General features: G+C 47.5%; 1 protein-coding gene across 1 annotated transcript in view; it reads right to left on the reverse strand.

The window, feature by feature from the left end:
* The window catches only part of PTPRJ (protein tyrosine phosphatase receptor type J), a 164078-nt gene extending 149362 nt beyond the window's left edge, over positions 1–14716 (reverse strand). The window contains exon 1 of the mRNA XM_078058003.1: positions 14236–14716. Within this exon, the coding sequence (XP_077914129.1) occupies positions 14236–14685 (450 nt within the window). The 5' untranslated portion in view covers positions 14686–14716. The remainder of the gene's footprint in view (positions 1–14235) is intronic.
* Between the last annotated feature and the right edge of the window lie 2950 nt (positions 14717–17666).

Below are 17666 nucleotides of genomic sequence, written 5' to 3' on the forward strand. Positions count from 1 at the left end.
GAGAAATGGTGCATAGGAATCCACACCCAGGTGCCCAAGACTCCTCGAACAGTGCTTACTCTCCCACAGTATCCCTAAAAAGTACTCCCCGAACAAGCAGGGAGTCAGATGTGAGTCCTCTTGTGAGACCTAGCAACCTGGCCATTTGTCGTATCTGTAAAAGCTCTGGTTAGTTCATACCTACTGTCTCAGTCAGTTACCAACAGGACTGCATGGAAATGGAAGGACAGCCAGTCCCGGCTACTGAGACCGCCAGGTACAGGCAACATAAACCTTTACTTCAACACAAGCATTGCCCAACGCAGTGGTTCTCAACCAGGACACGTTCCCCCTCACGGGACATTTGGCACTATCTGGAGACATTTTTCATATTACAAGTGCGTGTGTGCTGAGCGGGGAGGGGGGCTTCCGGCATCTAGCAGAGGCAGGGATGCCACTGAGCATCCTACAATGCACAGGACAGTCCCCAAAACAATGAATTAATGGGGCCCAAGCATCAATAATGCTGAGGTTGAAAACCCTGGTCTAAAGGAAAAGAAGGCCCAACTGACCCCAACCACATTGTTAGGTGCAAAGCTGAAATGCCAGATTCCGGGGGAAAGCAAAGGCTAAGTGCTACACACACATCTTGCAAAAGAAATCAAAAGACTGGTGGCAAACTCAGTGGTCAGAAAGAGGCTAAGGGTCTGAGTCTTACCCCCCACCCCAGTACATCTATCCTCTTTTTATTGTATCTTTTTATTGTATGTATGCTGAATAATTCTCTGTGATACATACTTTATGTACTTCCTATAACAACCAGAGAGCTGAGTCCTGTTATCACCACTATTTTATAGTCAAGAAAACTGAGGCACAGAGAGTTCCTAACATGGTCAAAGTGAAACAAGGAATTCCCACCCAGGCATCTGGCTCTAAAGCCCTAGGTTTTAATCACTGCACTATACTGTCTCTCAGTCCCATGAACAAGCCCAGAGTGAGACTATCAACAAAGGTGACTTCATGCTGCCTGATGCCCACTATCACAGGAACAGACTCCCAGTAGCCAGATACCAGGAAGCCAAATTGGAGATTATCATTGATTTTAGAGAAGACCAGGTCTGAGCTACGAAAACAATTTCAGTATCAAGTCTAAACTCTAATGAGAATGCAGGATCAGAGAACAAGGAAAGAGGCGGTTTCGGGGAGAGTGCTTTGCAGGATGAGATGAGCTTGAGAAGTAAGTTGAGGCATGAAGTCAGAAGATGAGCCTTTGATGATGAGGCCAAGCTATATGAAGCAGGTGTATAGAAATGGAAGAGACATGAGCTAGGCTGGCGAGTGCTAGAGCTGAAAGATGTGGTTAGTGCTCTTCATGCAGTGCCCACTTTAGATAATACTCCCAGGCATCAAGGCTCACAAAAGTTGAACACCTTCAGAGAAGGTCTCCTCAAACCTTGGGAACATGGCAACTGCAGCCCCAAAGTCAGGAGATGTTGCGTTAACAAAGAGGGGTGAATTGGGAGTGAAAAGTTAAGGAGCTACTAAGCGCCACAAACTGGATTGGGTGCCTTATACACCTTCCCTCATTTAACCCTAATAACTCATGGCCTGGCAATCATTATCACTTTCCAGATGACACAACAGGTTCCAAGAAGCTTAAGCACCTGGGCAGACAGCAGGGTTACATGGTGTAGAAGAGTGTGGATTTGGATCCATGCTTCTGCTGATACCAAACGCCATGCTCTTCTTCTTACAGGACGCTCTGAAGCCATGTCATCTCTGCCCAAGTTCAAGCTCTATGAAACCCAAATTCATTCACAACAGGAAGACCAAGACTCCAACAAGATGCCATTATGTCATTTATTTGATTGGGGCCAAGGCCACAAAGTTTCAGGAAGTCTTTATCACGTATGGTTCCAGAATCCAAAATCCATAGCGAAGATACTCATCTTTTGTGGCTTTGGGAAATAATTTACTTCTGCCACGTCATGACTCTGGGCAGCACCCATCCCACAGAAGACAGTCCTCCTACATTTGAGAACTGCCCTCAAGTCCAGCTGTCCGTCCAGGAGACTCAGACATGCCCTGGCCCATGTAAGCAATCCTGTCTGGTTCCCTCTTGTGCCCCCAAAGAAGCCCACAACCAGCTGGTTGAGGTATGTGGCCATAGACCAGATCATAACTCTCTGGGCCTCAGTTTCCATTCCTGTACCTACATCAAAGGATTACACAAGTTAGGGCGCCTGGGTGGCTCAGTTGGTTAAGCGACTGCCTTCGGCTCAGATCATGATCCTGGAGTCCCAGGATCGAGTCCCGCATCAGGCTCCCTGCTCGGCAGGGAATCTGCTTCTCCCTCTGACCCTCCTCCCTCTCATGCTCTCTGTCTCTCATTCTCTCTCTCTCAAATAAATAAATAAAACCTTTAAAAAAAAAAAAAAAAGGATTACACAAGTTAATACGTAAAAAGTGCTGATAATAATTCATAATCAATATTCAACCTGTGGTACCCGCTATTGTTATTTCTATGCCCTCAATTTATCCAAAGACAATCATCAGAGATGTGTTCAGAGATTGAATCACAGAGTCATCTGAATAGTGTTGATTGTGGCAAAAAAAAAAAAAAAATGTCAAAAACAAACTAAAAGATTAATCACAGGAGAAATGAGATAAGGGACCTCCATATAGCACGGTAGGATGCAACAGCTGAAAGTTACTCAAGAGAAAAGAACATCTACTGGCAAGGGAAAAATGTTTGCAACATATTGTCACTACTTCAAAAACTGCCATAAACTGCCCCCAAGAATAGACAGGAGAGTGAACTCACATCCCCAGAAACTGGAGATTTCTTTATGGTCTTCTGTATTTGCTGAAAACATTCTGGATGCAAATTTGGTATCTCATCTACATTATGTCCATATTTGTTTGTTTCCAAAGAACATTAGAAAATACTTCCCACTATAAATCAACCAGAGAAAGACAAGTATCATATGATCTTACTGATATGAGGAATTCTTAATCTCAGGAAACAAACTGAGGGTTGCTGGAGTGGAGGTGGGTAGGAGGGATGGGGTGGCTGGGTGATAGACATTGGGGAGGGTATGTACTATGGTGAGCGCTGTGAATTGTGTAAGACTGATGAATCACAGACCTGTACCTCTGAAACAAATAATACATTATATGTTAAAAAAAAAAAAAAAAGATAGTAGGAGGGGAAAAATGAAGGGGGGGGAAATCGGAGGGGAAGACGAACCATGAGAGACTATGGACTCTGAGAAACAGATTGAGGGTTCTAGAGGGGAGGGGGATGGGGGGATGGGTTAGCCCGGTGATGGGTATTGAAGAGGACACATATTGAATGGAGCACTGGGTGTTATACACAAACAATGAATCATGGAACACTATATCAAAAACTAATGATGTAGGCGCCTGGGTGGCTCAGTTGGTTAAGCGGCTGCCTTCGGCTCAGGTCATGATCCTGGGGTCCTGGGATCGAGCCCCACATCGGGCTCCCTGCTCCGCAGGAAGCCTGCTTCTCCCTCTCCCTCTGCCTGCCTCTTTGCCTACTTGTGCTCTCTCTCTCTATCTCTCTGTCAAATAAATAAATAAAATCTTTAAAAAAAAAAAAAACTAATGATGTAATGTATGGTGACATAACATAATAAAATAAAATTTAAAAAAAAAAGAAAGAAAATACTTCCCACTAAATAACAGTGACACTCCAGGAAAAAGCCTCATGTTTACGCTGTAACTTTCTGGGGTACCCCTAGGGACACATGTGCCCCCCCATTGTAATACACACACAAAAAAATATATAAGTTACAAAACATGTGTAGCAGGTAATCCTATTTTTGGATGGATGGGAAGGAAGGAAGAGAGAGAGAGAGAAAGAGAGAAAGAAAGAAAGAAAGAAGAAAGAAAAGAAAGAAAGAAAAAAAAAAAGAAAGAAAGAAAGAAAAAACATAAAGACAAAATCACCATTCAAAATAGTTTAGGGGAGTGAAGATTACAGGTAATTTTGCTTTCTTCTTTTATTTATCTATGTTTCCAATTTTTTTTTAATATAAAAAAAAAAAACCAACAACAACAACCTGAAGTGACTCACATGGGAATTAAATCAACCACTTCTGGATTAGGATCCTGCAGCCAACTGGGGTCTAAGGGCCCCCAGAGCATCAGCATGAGCCCTGTGCAGATCAGCATGAGTGGAGTGAGGGGAGCACAACCTGGAGGTAAAAATTCTGAGCTGTGAGGCCAGGGAGGGCCAAGTGTGAGTCCCCCACTACTCACCAGATGGCTGATGATCCCTCAGAACCTCAGACCCCCTGAAATCTCCTAAGTTCTCAGAGTACATGACAAGGTAGGCAGGAAGTGTTCGCTCTCTACCAAACCCATTTACCAAAGAACACAAAGCATAGCCAATGGCTTGTTCTACAGAGGTGTCCTTCAGAGGTGGTCCCCCTGAAGTTTCCAGAAGGGCAGCTACTTAAGAGTAGGCCTCCTCATCTTTCAGTGGACCCACTCCCTTCCTAGGGACCTGCCTGAAAGCTGGTCCCTGCTGCACCAGCTACTGCAAGACAGTGTTCAGCTACATAGGGGGACATTTACAATGCATAACTGGGGACTTTATACTGGTTTCCCACTGTCTCTGGAAACAAAAGCCACCTCCACCTCTCCCCCACATCTTCCGCCACTCAACTGCCTATAACAAGAGGCTGCCAGTCTTTTTGACGATGCCTAAAGCCACAATAAGAAATTCGTATTCTATGCACTTCAGTACACATACGCACAGAGTGTATGTAACAGAAACAAATTGTATGACACAACACTTACCTTTTCTACGTGCAGAAAAACCCGGAAAATTTCTAGTCCATCATTTTTTAATGCTGCTCATAACTTAATAAATTGGTTTTATGGCCAATGGTTTTAAACAGACTGCTCTCCAGCAGAGAGATCTAGGTTTTGGTTTTCCAAACTTTGCCCATGTTCTGGGTCATATTAGGTGGAACCATGTTCGAGTGCCGATATTCAAAGGACCAAAAACAGTATTTCATATGGTTCAACCTAAAAGTATGTATGAGCCACGGTAGGGGACTCACCTGCCCAATATGCCTCTAGTACGCTCATTCTAAATTTGATTAATTTTTACAACTAGGCTACACTATGTGCAAAAGACAGATGACACCTGACTTGGACAAGTCACTTAGAGATGGACCAGGCCACACCTTCAGTGGGAATGACAGGGGCGCCTGGGTGGCTCAGTCGTTAAGGGTCTGCCTTTGGCTCAGGTCATGATCCCAGGGTCCTGGGATCGAGCCCCGCATTGGGCTCCCTGCAGGGAGCCTGCTTCTCCCTCTCCCTCTGCCCCTCACCCCACTAGTGCTCTCTCTCTCGCTCTTTGTCAAATAAATAAAATCCTTTTTTTTAGATTTTATTTATTTATTTGTTAGAGTGAGAGACAGAGCATAAGCAAGGGGAGCGTCAGGCAGAGGGAGAAGCAGGCTCCCCACTGAGCAAGGAGCCTGATGTGGGACTCGATCCCAGGACCCTGGGATCATGACCCGAGCCAAAGGCAGACTATAAAATCTCTTTAAATAAGTAAATAAACAAACAAACAAATAAATAGTGGGAATGACAATGACAAATTCACAGGAATGTTGTGAGCTCATATACGCTGAAGGGGTTTATAACCTATTAAGGTAAACACAATTTTTTTAATCTTTTAAGTCTTAAATCTAAGTACTAATTTATGCCAGTACCCCCAGCAAAATAAGATGATAAAACAACAGCCAACATTGTTTGAAGGTTTATTTCATGCTAAGAACTTGTTACGTGGATCCAGTTAGTTCGTATTTTCATTGTCCCCATTTTCCAGATGAGAACAAGCACAGCTCCAAGCATGAGAGTTGTTGGAGGACTCAGGTCTGTCCGACTCCCAAGCCGGTACACTAAGCTCTGGGCAGCAAGCTCCCCCCCTACCCACAACCAGCTCCCTGCAGCTCTCTGTCTCCAGGCTTAGGAACAGGACCACCAGCAAGGTCCGCTCTCGGTGGGGAAGGAAGAACCCCCATGACACAAGGACATGAAAAGAAGGGGACCCTTGGGCCAGGAGCAGGAACTGCAGGATCGCCTTGCTGCCATAGAAACCGGTGGCACGGTCAGCAGACTCCCCTGGTCTCCCATCTCCTGCAATTAGAGCCAAGGATTATGTCTTTACTTTGTTTTGTTTTTTTATGTCTTTACTTTGAGTTGGTGGCATTAAACAACTCCTCTTGGCCCTACAGAAAAGGTACCCAGAGACAGGAGGCAGCCTCAGTCAGAGCTGACCAGGTCACAAAATAAAGAGAAATGCTCAAGTCAATGCAAGGAGGACTCTGTTTTTTTAAGGAGCACAGTCAACAGTCCTGCTCTTTTGGGGCTAGGACCACACTGGCCACTCTTCAGTCATACCTCGTGGTCATTTAACCTATATTAACTTAATTATATTCACTATCAAAAGAGAAATGTAATTTGGTTTTTTTAAGATGTATTTATTTATTTGAGAGAGAGAGAGAGAGAGCAGGGAAGGGGCAGAGGAAGAGGGAGAGAGAATCTGAAGCAGACTCCGTTGAGTGTGGAGCCTGATGCAGGGCTTGATCTCACAACCCTGAGATTGTGACCTGAGCCAAAATCAAGAGCCAGACACTTAACCAACTGAGCCAGCCAGGCACCCCGAGATATGTAATTTAAATTATGCTATCAGGGAAGCGTACACTGCTCCACATTATACATTTGAATTAATATATATGCATACGTGTATGTATACATTCCATCGTGGACTTAATTTCTTAAATCCAATTTAAAAGATTTTGTAGCACAATTCTGACAAGTCATAATTATGGCCTCGTGCTCTAATTTTAAAATCTAACACTTGAGTAAATGGAATATTCTGTTAAATATTGTTCTTCTATTTCTGTATCCATTTACAAGGAACTTTAACATAATACGATCTCAACTTATCCAACTACACTGTGTGAGAAGTACTACTATTATTATTAGCATTTTAGAAATGTGAACACCAAGGATCAGAAAGGTTCAGGCACCTACCCAAGATCACCGCTAGTTAGATGGGAGAGCCAGGGTTCCAACCAAGCAGTCTGGTTCCAAGCTCTACCCTCTCTTCACCATCCAGGGATCTTATTTACCTCTGAGTCCCTGAAGAACAAGGGCCACATCTAAAATAGTTGGAAAATACACCTACTTCCAACACAAATGAGAGCCAAAGGACTAACTTCTTTAATTTCCAAAGAGCTTGTATAAATCAATAACAAAATAGCAATCTTTTTTTTTTTTAATGAACAAGGAGTTAACAAAAGAGTAAAGAAAAGAAAGAATGCAGATGGTCCAGGGGCGCCTGGGTGGCTCAGTCGTTAAACGTCTGCCTTCGGCTCAGGTCATGATCCCAGGGTCCTGGAATCGAGCCCCGCATCGGGCTCCCTGCTCAGCCGGGAGCCTGCTTCTCCCTCTCCCACTCCCCCTGCTTGTGTTCCCTCTCTAGCTGTCTCTCTCTGTGTCAAATAAATAAATAAAAATAAATAAAATCTTTAAAAAAAAAAAAAAGGCAGATGGTCCAAAACATAGGAAAAAATATTCAACTAATTCAAAGATATAAATAAAAGTAACAGGACACAATTTTTCACCTCTCAGACTGGCACACATTTAAAAAAATTTAACAATCCTCGGGGCACCTGGCTGGCTCAGTCACTAGAGCATGCAACTCTTGATCTTGGGGTTGTGAGTTCGAACCCCACGTTGGGTGTAGAGATCACTTAAAGAAAAAAAATTGTTTTTAATTAAAAAAATAAAATTTAACAATCCTCAGTTATCAAACCTATGGGCGGGTGCAGGCACAAACTGGGGCAATGTTTCTGGAGGACAACTTAACAATAGCTATCAAATTTTTTTTTAAGATTTTATTTATTTATTTGACAGAGAGATAGCGAGAGCAGGAACACAAGCAGGGAGAGTGGGAGAGGGAGAAGCAGGCTTCCCACTGAGCAGGAAGCCCGATGCGGGGCTCGATCCCAGGACCCTGGGATCATGACCTGAGCCGAAGGCAGCCGCTTAACAACTGAGCCACCCAGGTGCCCCTCGCTATCAAATTTTAAATGCATGTACCCTCTAATGCAGCAGTCCTAAAATTAGAAATTTATCCTATGGATATTCTTGTGAGACTGACAAGAAATATGCACCAAAGACATTCTCTGAAGCATGATTTATAAAAGGCGGGGGGGGGGGGGGGGGGGCGGGGGGCACTAAAAACAATTAAAGTGTCCCCTGATAGGGGCATGGTCAAATACATCATGGTAAATTCACACATCAGAATCCCAGGCAGTCATTTAAAAGAATGAGTTAAAGCTGTAAGTATAGGTATTAAATAATCTCTAAAATAACAAAGCAAATTAAAAGGCTAAGGAGACTACAATGTATACATAAAGTTTTCTTCAATGTAACTTTTTTTTAAAAGATGAATAGGGATACTTGTATACATTACAAAGAAACATTTTTTCTCCTGGAAAGAAACCAAGGATACCCACAGTGATTACCTTTGAAGAAGACTGATATTTTTCTAACATTATACAGTTTTAGATTGGAGGGTTTTTAACCCGAGAATCGTAGGCTGTTTTAAAAAGTCTATGAAACCCTTGAAATTGGATACAAAGTTGTAAATATGTGCACTCCTTTTGGGGAGAGGATGCTTCCCTTTTACATACTCTGTAAGGGTCTTATACCCCCACACCCTCCCCCGCCTGGAAAGATTAAGAACCACTGTGTTACAGACTCCACATTGGAGCTAAGTTTTAATATTCACTCACTTATTTACCCAGAAGCCATGAAACAACACTGGGCTGGGGCCCAGCACAGGCACCCAGAAAACCACCACCCATTCCTGCCCTGGAGAAGGAGATAGTTTGAAGCATAATGACGACATTGTCTGCTCGAGACTCAGAAATGGCAACAGGGCACAGCTTTCCTCTAACAGGAAGAAGGAAAAGTGGAACTGAAAATTATTTGCACGTTTAAAATTAGACCTTCTGTGGGAGCTGACACTACTTCGTTTTCAAACTGCCCCCTAATCCACCGTCTCAGTCCCACCAGCCCTCCACCCAGGCATCTACACGCCATGAAAATTCTGAGACAATGGGATGATTACAGCTATCACTAATAAGGAAGTAATAACAAATTTCCTACAGCTCCCATCCTCTGAGGGGTCACCAGAAAAGCCACTGGAAAGCCATACGAGGTGGCGACAGAACTGCTGTGGGATTCTCTAGTCTGAGATATCTGCCGCTTCCAGGGATCTCGACTTAGAGACCCTCTGCCCCCACTCATCCCTGTCAGGGGTGCGGGGGGTGGAGGACAACAAGGACATCACACACACAGCCCATATCACAACTGTGACTGGTTAGCTGGGGGTGATCAGAGTAGCGTCTCACTCCCAAGGCCCGTAAGTCATGAAGGCAGGCTGCCTGCTCTGTGCCCAGTATTTCCCAAACTTAAGCAATTTTTCACCTTTGCAAGTTTGCCATAACCATATCATCCTTTCATAACTATTTACCCAATATTTTTCTTTGGATCAGCTTTTTATTAAACATAAACAAATTTATATGCCGGGACACTACTTAGCCACACTCTACCTATAAAATCACGGACATGATAGGCAACTTACTATTTTTTTTTTACTAATACCCCCTAAAATAAATAATTCTTAACATTAAAAAAAAAAATGTTTTGTGACTGAGCTAAGTTCATCTTGCATGCCCGCAGGTGCCGCTCTGTGAGAAACACTTGATAAGTATTTGTTATACGAACTAATGATGTGAAGCCCCACTTCTTCTCCCCAAATAACAGCAGCGGCCACAACCTTAGAATCGTGCTTTAGATTTCATATGGCAGTTCCTCTTCTATCATATTTGATCCTCTTCAACTGCCCAGTGAAGCAGGAAGTGTTAGTCCCATTTTCCAGATAAGGAAATGAGGAGTCACAGAGGTTAAGGGACTTGCCCAAGTTTATGCAGCTACTAAGTGGCAGAGCGAGGACCCGAACCCAGGTCTTTCCACTCCAGACCCTGTCTCCACTAAGACTCAGGCTCCCAAAGCAACACGAGCAGGAAAGAGGTACCTGGGTTGTCCATGTCACAAATGGAACAGATCCTATAGAGTACAGGATGCAGAGAAGCCAAAATGACTCCCTGCCCCATCAGGGTTCAGAACCCACAAGCCTGTTCTTCACAAGTCTTGTCACCTCATCTCTTACTTGCACACTGAAGACCTTCTCTAAAATAAATGACTTTGTACAGCGCAGGACGGTAAATGGGGACAGTGAAGGCATCAGACTTGGCTCTACCACATCCTAGTTACAAATCACTGGTGAGCACAGAACCTCAGTTTTCTCTCAGATAAAATGGGAACATGAACAAAACCGACCTTTTAGTATTTCTGAAATGGTCCAATGAGATAATGCATTCAAACCCTGAGCACAGTACCTGCCACATATAATGTTACCTATTAATTATAATATTACCAGCAGCGTTAGGTTAAAAAGGGAATACACAGAAAATTGCCTCTTACCCTGCACTCAAAATAATTCACTTGGCCAAGCAGTGAATGGACTAAGAAGTAATTGCAGATGATGTGCGGGCTACACCCAGGCCTACAAGTCATTCAGCAACTCTACCTCGGCCTCAACCCCAAGCAAAAATTACTTTTAGGAGCTAAATAACCTCTTTGCTGACTGAAATTGCTCACTCAGGAGCCAGGATTCTCCCCGCTCAGGAAAGCTTGGGGATCCGTGGTTGTCTTCATCGTAGGGCTCAACTCGAAATCAACTCAAAGTCACAGTCTAACCATAAACCCGTCTGCTCCGTTTTCCTTAAACTGTCTGCAAACAAAACATAATCGTGTGGTTTTTCCGTTGTTGTTCTGAAGCAAAACAAAAATATTTAAAGTCACCCATATGAGATTTTAGCAAGCAACTTAAAGAGGAGTCAAAATATTTTTTGTAGTCTGGATGAAGCAGGTAGGTAAGCAGGCTTAAGGATTAGCTATTATAGATCACAGACGCAAACAGTTATTATTCACCAGGAAACAAGAACGCAAAGAAAAAGCAAATCCAAAACACTATAAGACCAACAAAACAGCTATCAGTCACCAGCTTTTTTTTCCTTTCTTTCCTTTTTTTTTTTTTTTTTTTTCCATTTTAAAGCACCCCACTATCAAGCTATTTCTTAAAGAATCTGTCAGGACTGGGCGCCTGGGTGGCTCAGTTGGTTAAGCGACTGCCTTCGGCTCAGGTCATGATCCTGGAGTCCCTGGATCGAGTCCCGCATCGGGCTCCCTGCTCGGCAGGGAGTCTGCTTCTCCCTCTGACCCTCCCTCCTCTCATGTGCTTGCTCTCTCATTCTCTCTCTCTCAAATAAATAAATAAATAAATCTTTAAAAAAAAAAAAAAAGAATCTGTCAGGACTATATTTCCCAAGAAAAGGAGGCAAGGGGGCTGGGGGGACAGGACTGCTTGGTCACGTTGCCTAAAACATACACATAAACCAAAATTAGTGTGCAAAAATGCTATGAGAATGGGTGGAGTCAGACATTGCAACTAGCACAGTCCTCATGCTGGAATCATCTCTGACCGTCTTTCCTGTCTTGAAGAAGGGGAATGAGATGCCAGGGTCAAAAATGGCTTTTCCAGCCCTACTAAGCACTGAATTTTTCTGCATCTCTGCTCTTCAGCTTCCACACCTATCCTCATTAATTCCCTCACAGAGCTGTGTCTTTTCCATGACTTGTCCATTTTTTTAACCTGCTACGGTTGATTCCATTTAAAACACACACACATGCTATCCGAGCTTCGGAAAACCAATCAAATGTTAGGGAGGTAGCCTGATGCCTTCACCCACATTTCCTAAATGCACAAACTTCAGAAATCTCAAATATGACTTCCAATCTCAAATATGTTTCCTTTTGAAAAATTCAATTTATACCCACAGTTTGGGGAGTACACAGTGAGGTAGGGCTGTGCCTACAGTTAAAAGTAACAGCAAAGTGAAAACATGGCAAAAGAAAGAAAAAAAGAAAAAGCATCATGAAAATACTAGGCAGAGGCAGGCAACACAGTTCCAGTCCCAGCTCCTCTATTGTCTTGAACTCAGCCTGATTACCGTCTTCTCTAGGCCTCAATATTCTCACCTAAAAAATGAAGGTTTCAGGCTATCTTGAAAGTCTGGTCTGGCTCGAAAATTCCCTGAAATATCCACTCTCAAAATGAACTGTCAACTGTGGATTTTGAAAACGCTTTTTCAGAGAGCCTTTTAGATTTCCTATTTTATAATGTATCCCAAAATGAGAAATAAAAAGAGTTGCCTTGAGTTTCCACAGAACACATTAGAGAGGAAGGAAATATCTGAATAGGGGACAAGCAGAGAGCAGCAATTTGCTACTGAAATACAAGGAAGGATTGGGCAAGCAATCAATTTACCCCAGACATTTTTTCACTGATTCAAAGCACAGCTAGCAACCACCATGGACAAAGTAAAAACATAATATAATAAAAAAATATGTGTGTGTCAAATTAAACTAAAAATAAATGAAGAGCAAGTATTTCTTTAGTATAAACTTTGGTCCAAGAGGTCTTCAATTATGAGGCAATTTTCTTTTTAATCTCATAGACTGCTCTCCATGAATTTCGTTACAGGGACAGGGAGACACACGGTGCCTTAATGTAACCCCATCTGGACACCTTTTAATGTTTACAAAGCTCTTTCAGACATTGGCCAGTGGAAAGCCCCTCAAACAATTCTTGGGGGCAGGTGGTGTTAGTCCACCCTACAAATGCTGTTAATGAAGGTGTGGGAAACTGAAGACCGTGTCCAACCCTGAAGTCTGGCCGTAGAGTTAGTCCAGTATTCTCTGCAGGAGGAGGTCACACTGCCTTCCAAAGTCTACTGAAGAAAACTGGGAGGGTATCTCTGCACCCAGAGCAGCTTCTTGGGTGCTGAGAGTCACTGCAGCCCCCAGGCCCCAGCTCCCTTATCCTGACTGCCAGGCTTCTTTCCGGCCCCAAGGCTGATGTTTCTGCTCTCAGACAATCCTGTATCTGTGCTTGAAAAGTTTTCCCTGACACCAAGGTTCCATCCTCGACCAATAACTCATTTCCCAGGCTTCCAACATCATCTCCTTAGAACTGTTGTTTGTATAAAACAAGCAAGATTTTCATTAACAAAATGCACAACAGGGGTATCACCAGGCCACTTTCGACCGCGGGTGCAGGACCCTAGCAGGCTCCTAGAAGGCTGTGAAGACGAACCCGCTTGCTCAGCTCCCGCGACCAGGGCTGGGTGATTCTGCTCTTTCACTTCTCCCTCTCAAGTTCCCTATCTGTGACATGGGAACGTCTCCCAGCTGCCCTGCCTCACCCCCAACAGGAATACTATGAAGGGGAAACAGCGCTTTCAGAAAGGTCGGTCGCCAAAATGCCAGGCACAGCAGTATCTGAAAAGCGAAGCTAGAAAACAGGGCGGTGGGGGGAGAGCCTGCGCCCACAAAGCACGAAATAAACGCCCAGGGAAGCAGGCAGCTTCTCCGGGAAAGGGACCGTCGCCTTGACGAACGCTTGCGAGTGGCCACCTTTGCCGGGGCTGGGGACTTCCCCCAGAAGCGGTGCCCTCGGCCCGGAGGCCCCGCGCCCGGTCCTGCCCCGGCTCCCCCGGGCCGCCGCCGCTGCCCTTCGGCCCGGCCCCTCGGGCCCCTGCAGGCCGGGTCGGAGGTCGGCCGCGCTCGGCCAGGCCGGCCCCGCTCCGCGACGCGAGCCCTTCGCAAACACGCCCCCTCCGGCCGCCGCGGGCGGGCTAGCCGGGCCCGCGCCGGCCAGATGTGACCAGCTCCGGGAAGGGCCGGGCCAGAGACGGCCTGGAGCCCGCGCGGGGGCTTCCACCGGGAGGCCACGGGCACCCCGGGACCCCGGATCCCGCCGCGCTCCCTCCGGGACTGGGCAGCCGGGGCAGGGGCTCGATCGCCGGCCCGCGAGGCCGGCTGGGTTCCGGCGAGCCCCCTCCAAGAGGGGGGGCGCGGAGCCCTCGGGCCCCTCACCACCTCCCGCGGACCCCGCACGCAGGGCACACCGGGGCAGGTGCAGGGGATGCCAGTCCCGCCCCCGCCCTCCGTGCCCGTTCCCCCCCCCCCCACCCCGGCCCCCGCGCCCGGGCCCACCCGGCCGCTCACCTGGCCCAGGCGCAACAGCAGCAGCAGCGGCGGCAGCGCCCAGCGCAGCCCCGGCGAGCGCGGAGGCGGCCGCGCCTCCCGCGCCGCCCGCTTCATGCCCCGCGCGCCCTGGAACGTGCCCGGGACGCGCGAGTCGGGTCCCGCCGTGCGCCCGAGTGCGGGCGCCCTCGTCGCCGCCTCCAGCCGCCGCCTCCTCCTCCTCCTCCTCCAGCCCGTCCGCCTAGTCCCCGCTCCGCCCGCCCCGGGCTTCCCCGGGGACATGGCAGCGGCGGTGGCGGCGGCGGCGGCGGCCACACGGCGGAGCCTGGCGCGGCTGCCGCGGGGGGGACGCGTCCCTGGGCGCGCAGGAGCTTCGCGGGGCGGAGCAAGCGGCGCCCACCCCCCGCGCGCGGCGCCCTGATCCCGGCTTCTGCGGCTCCGGCGGCTCCCGCTGCCTCCTCCGCGCGTCATGCGGCTCGGGCTGCAGGGAGCCGGCCGAGCGCTCAGCCCCCTCCCTTCCCCCTCCCCCTCTGAATATTCATCGCTTCCTCCCGCCCGGCCGGCCAGGCGGCTGCAGAGCACCGCGGCCCCTCGTCGCCCTCCCGCTACAGCCCCCGCCCCCGCCCAGCCGGCCGGGCGGGCGGCGGGGAGGGGGCGGTGGCGCGCCCCGCGCGCGCCCTGGCGGCTCCCCGCCGGCAGGCAGAGGAAGCGCCCCCGCCGTGCCCGCCCTCTCCGCCCAGCCCTCCCACATTCCTGGGACTCGGGACTCGGGACCCGGGACCGGCTCCGCGGTACAGGCGTCCCAGCCTCGGCTCCGCTCCATGGCCCGGGGTTTGGGCCACCAGATGTTGACTGAGATCCCTGCCGAGGGCACAGCCAGGCCTGCGTTTAGACAACGACCCCGCGAAGGCCTGGTTGATCTGGCCGGTGGGAGGGCGTGGGGCTGAATGAACCCCTAAATTGTAGGAGACGCGCTGTGTGCTGCGTTCTCCCCGCCCCCATCCTCCCCGGCAAGGAGGCAGAGAGCCGGCATTGGAGCGGATCGGAGATTAGGACCCCAGCTCTGGCGGACGGTAAACCTGGCTCTGCTAGTAGGACTAGCTGTGTGACATCGGAAGAGGCATTTCACCTCTCTGGGCCTCCCCACTCATCTGTGGAATGAAGATAATACTAGTACCCGTCTAGGGAGACTTGACTGACAATTACATGAGCTAACGGGCAGGAAAGTCCTAAGCACCCGGCCTGACATAATGGGCCTCAGTAAGCACTCTCTCTTCTGGCAACTTTCATCGCATCATCGAAGAAGACTACGAGCTACAAGGTGTTCAAGATAACTGTTGATGTTCCTACAATGCCCGTGCACAAGGGAGAAAAGTGAGGATCTGGGAGGCTAAGCCAGTTGCCCTAGGAGAAGTAACGAGAGAAAGGGCCAAGCCAAGGAGTGCCCGGGAGGGAGAGATGAATTCCAACCAGGGGGAGAAGTGACACCTGAGCTGGGCTTTGAAGGATGGGTTGAATTTCACCAGGCAGATAGAGGGGGGCAGGGTCTCAGGAAGTGGGAGCAACTTGGCAAAAAAAACAGGAGGCAGATGCTTTAGGCTTGTTCTTTTGAGAAGCAGGGAATGGGAGGTTGGGGGTGGTGGGTGTTGATATTCAGGGTTGATTTTGAAAGAGGAGTTTAGCAGGGTGCAAACCACCAGGTATCCAACACTGCCTCCAGGCCCCTCTTGTACCTCAGGTTCCCCATCTGCAAGATGGGAACACACCTTCACTCAAAAGCTCCTACCAGACCGTACACACAGGCAAGCACAGATGGTGTGGGGACTTGACCTGCTGGCCTTGCCATCTTTTGTTTAAACCTGATGTAATTATCATAATGCACAAGGAATTCTCTTCTGCCTTGCCTCTTTCCCTTCGTGGAGGAGAGACAGGTGATTTGAAAGGCAATAGCGTCCGTGAGGCTCAGAGGGAAAGAAAGCTTGACTTACCGCAGGAGCTGCCGGGTCTGCAGGCTGCAGCAGGTGCACAGATCCATCCAGGCCTCCCTGGCTTCACGGCTTGGATCTGCAAACAGCGCCATGAACTCCAGGGTGCGCTTTGATTTTTCTCTTGGGTAAAATGTATGCCCGAGTTTAAGTGTTGGTTGGAACTGGATTTCCCTACTCCATGGTGATGAAAGAGAATAAACAGTCTTTTCAGCAAAGGGAGTTAAGACCTGAATAATAAACTACCTGTTCAGTCATAAACAGATCACACTGGATGAATGACCTATATGAGAAATGAAATCAATGCTGAGGAGGTGTGGTGTAAACTCCCTGAGGGCAGGGATTGAGCCTTTGTCACCCTAATTGCCCTACAACACTTGACTCTGTGCCTTGCCCATAGCAGGAACTCGGTATGTGGGCAGCTGCATGGTTGTATAAATGTATCCAGGGTGACCGTGATGTGAAAGTTCATTTTTCCACATGGATACATTAAGGAAGGATCATTCACTTTGCAAAAGGATTTGAGACTAAATTCCAGTGTATAGGTCTCGCCTTCAGATGTCACTTCCCCTAGAACTTCCCAGATACCCCACCCCTGAGTTGGGCCCACTTCCCCTCCAGGCTCTCATAGCTCCCTGTGCTAACCTTTTGTAACCACAGTGTTGTAAGTGCCTGTTTATGTGACCATCTTCCTCAATGGGCTCTAAGTAAGCCAACTGAAGACGAGGTCTGCATCTTCTTCATCGTCTCCCCAGCATATATTCGTCACTCAAATAATATTCAGCTAGTTGAATTGAATGCATTCTTTTGAATAGCAAACTAAGGTATTAGATACATGCCTGTTCTCTCCCTCCCTCCCACACACACACACATACACACACACACATCCCAAATTCCATTTGCAAACAGCTTTTTGGGCATAAATCTACTGTGCAAAGTTCAAGGCACATTCTCTTTGAGACTATATAATGTGTGTATAATGATAGTTGACCTTTTAATCATGTCCATCTTCAAGCAAAAGCTAAAGCTTTACTGAATGTGGGGCCAGGTGCATCGAGAACAAAAGAGCCAAACCAAGAGGCTGGAGTAGAGGGTTCCTGGATGTGTTCCAAAACTGCCTGATAGGAATCACCTGGTGACTTGTTACACTCGATTCCCATGCCTCTCCAGAGACTGCAGGGGATGAGGCCTGGGAATCTGTTTTCAACCAGCTCCTTGGGTGATTCTTGCTGTCAAGCAGGGTTGGAAAACACTATTTATCCTATGGCTGGCCTGCATTGTGTCCCTAATAAAAAGAAAGACCACTGATCAGTTACCTCCTAGGTTCCAGGCACTACTCTAGGTACTTTATATCCATTATTTCTACTCCTTATAAGAACGCTGCAGAACAGGTATCATGATCAATGTTTTACAAACCAGGAAACAGAGTCTCTGAGAGGATTAGTTACTTACACAAGGTCATACAGC

This window comes from Halichoerus grypus, chromosome 11 (assembly GCF_964656455.1).
Source record: "Halichoerus grypus chromosome 11, mHalGry1.hap1.1, whole genome shotgun sequence".
Taxonomy (NCBI): domain Eukaryota; kingdom Metazoa; phylum Chordata; class Mammalia; order Carnivora; family Phocidae; genus Halichoerus; species Halichoerus grypus.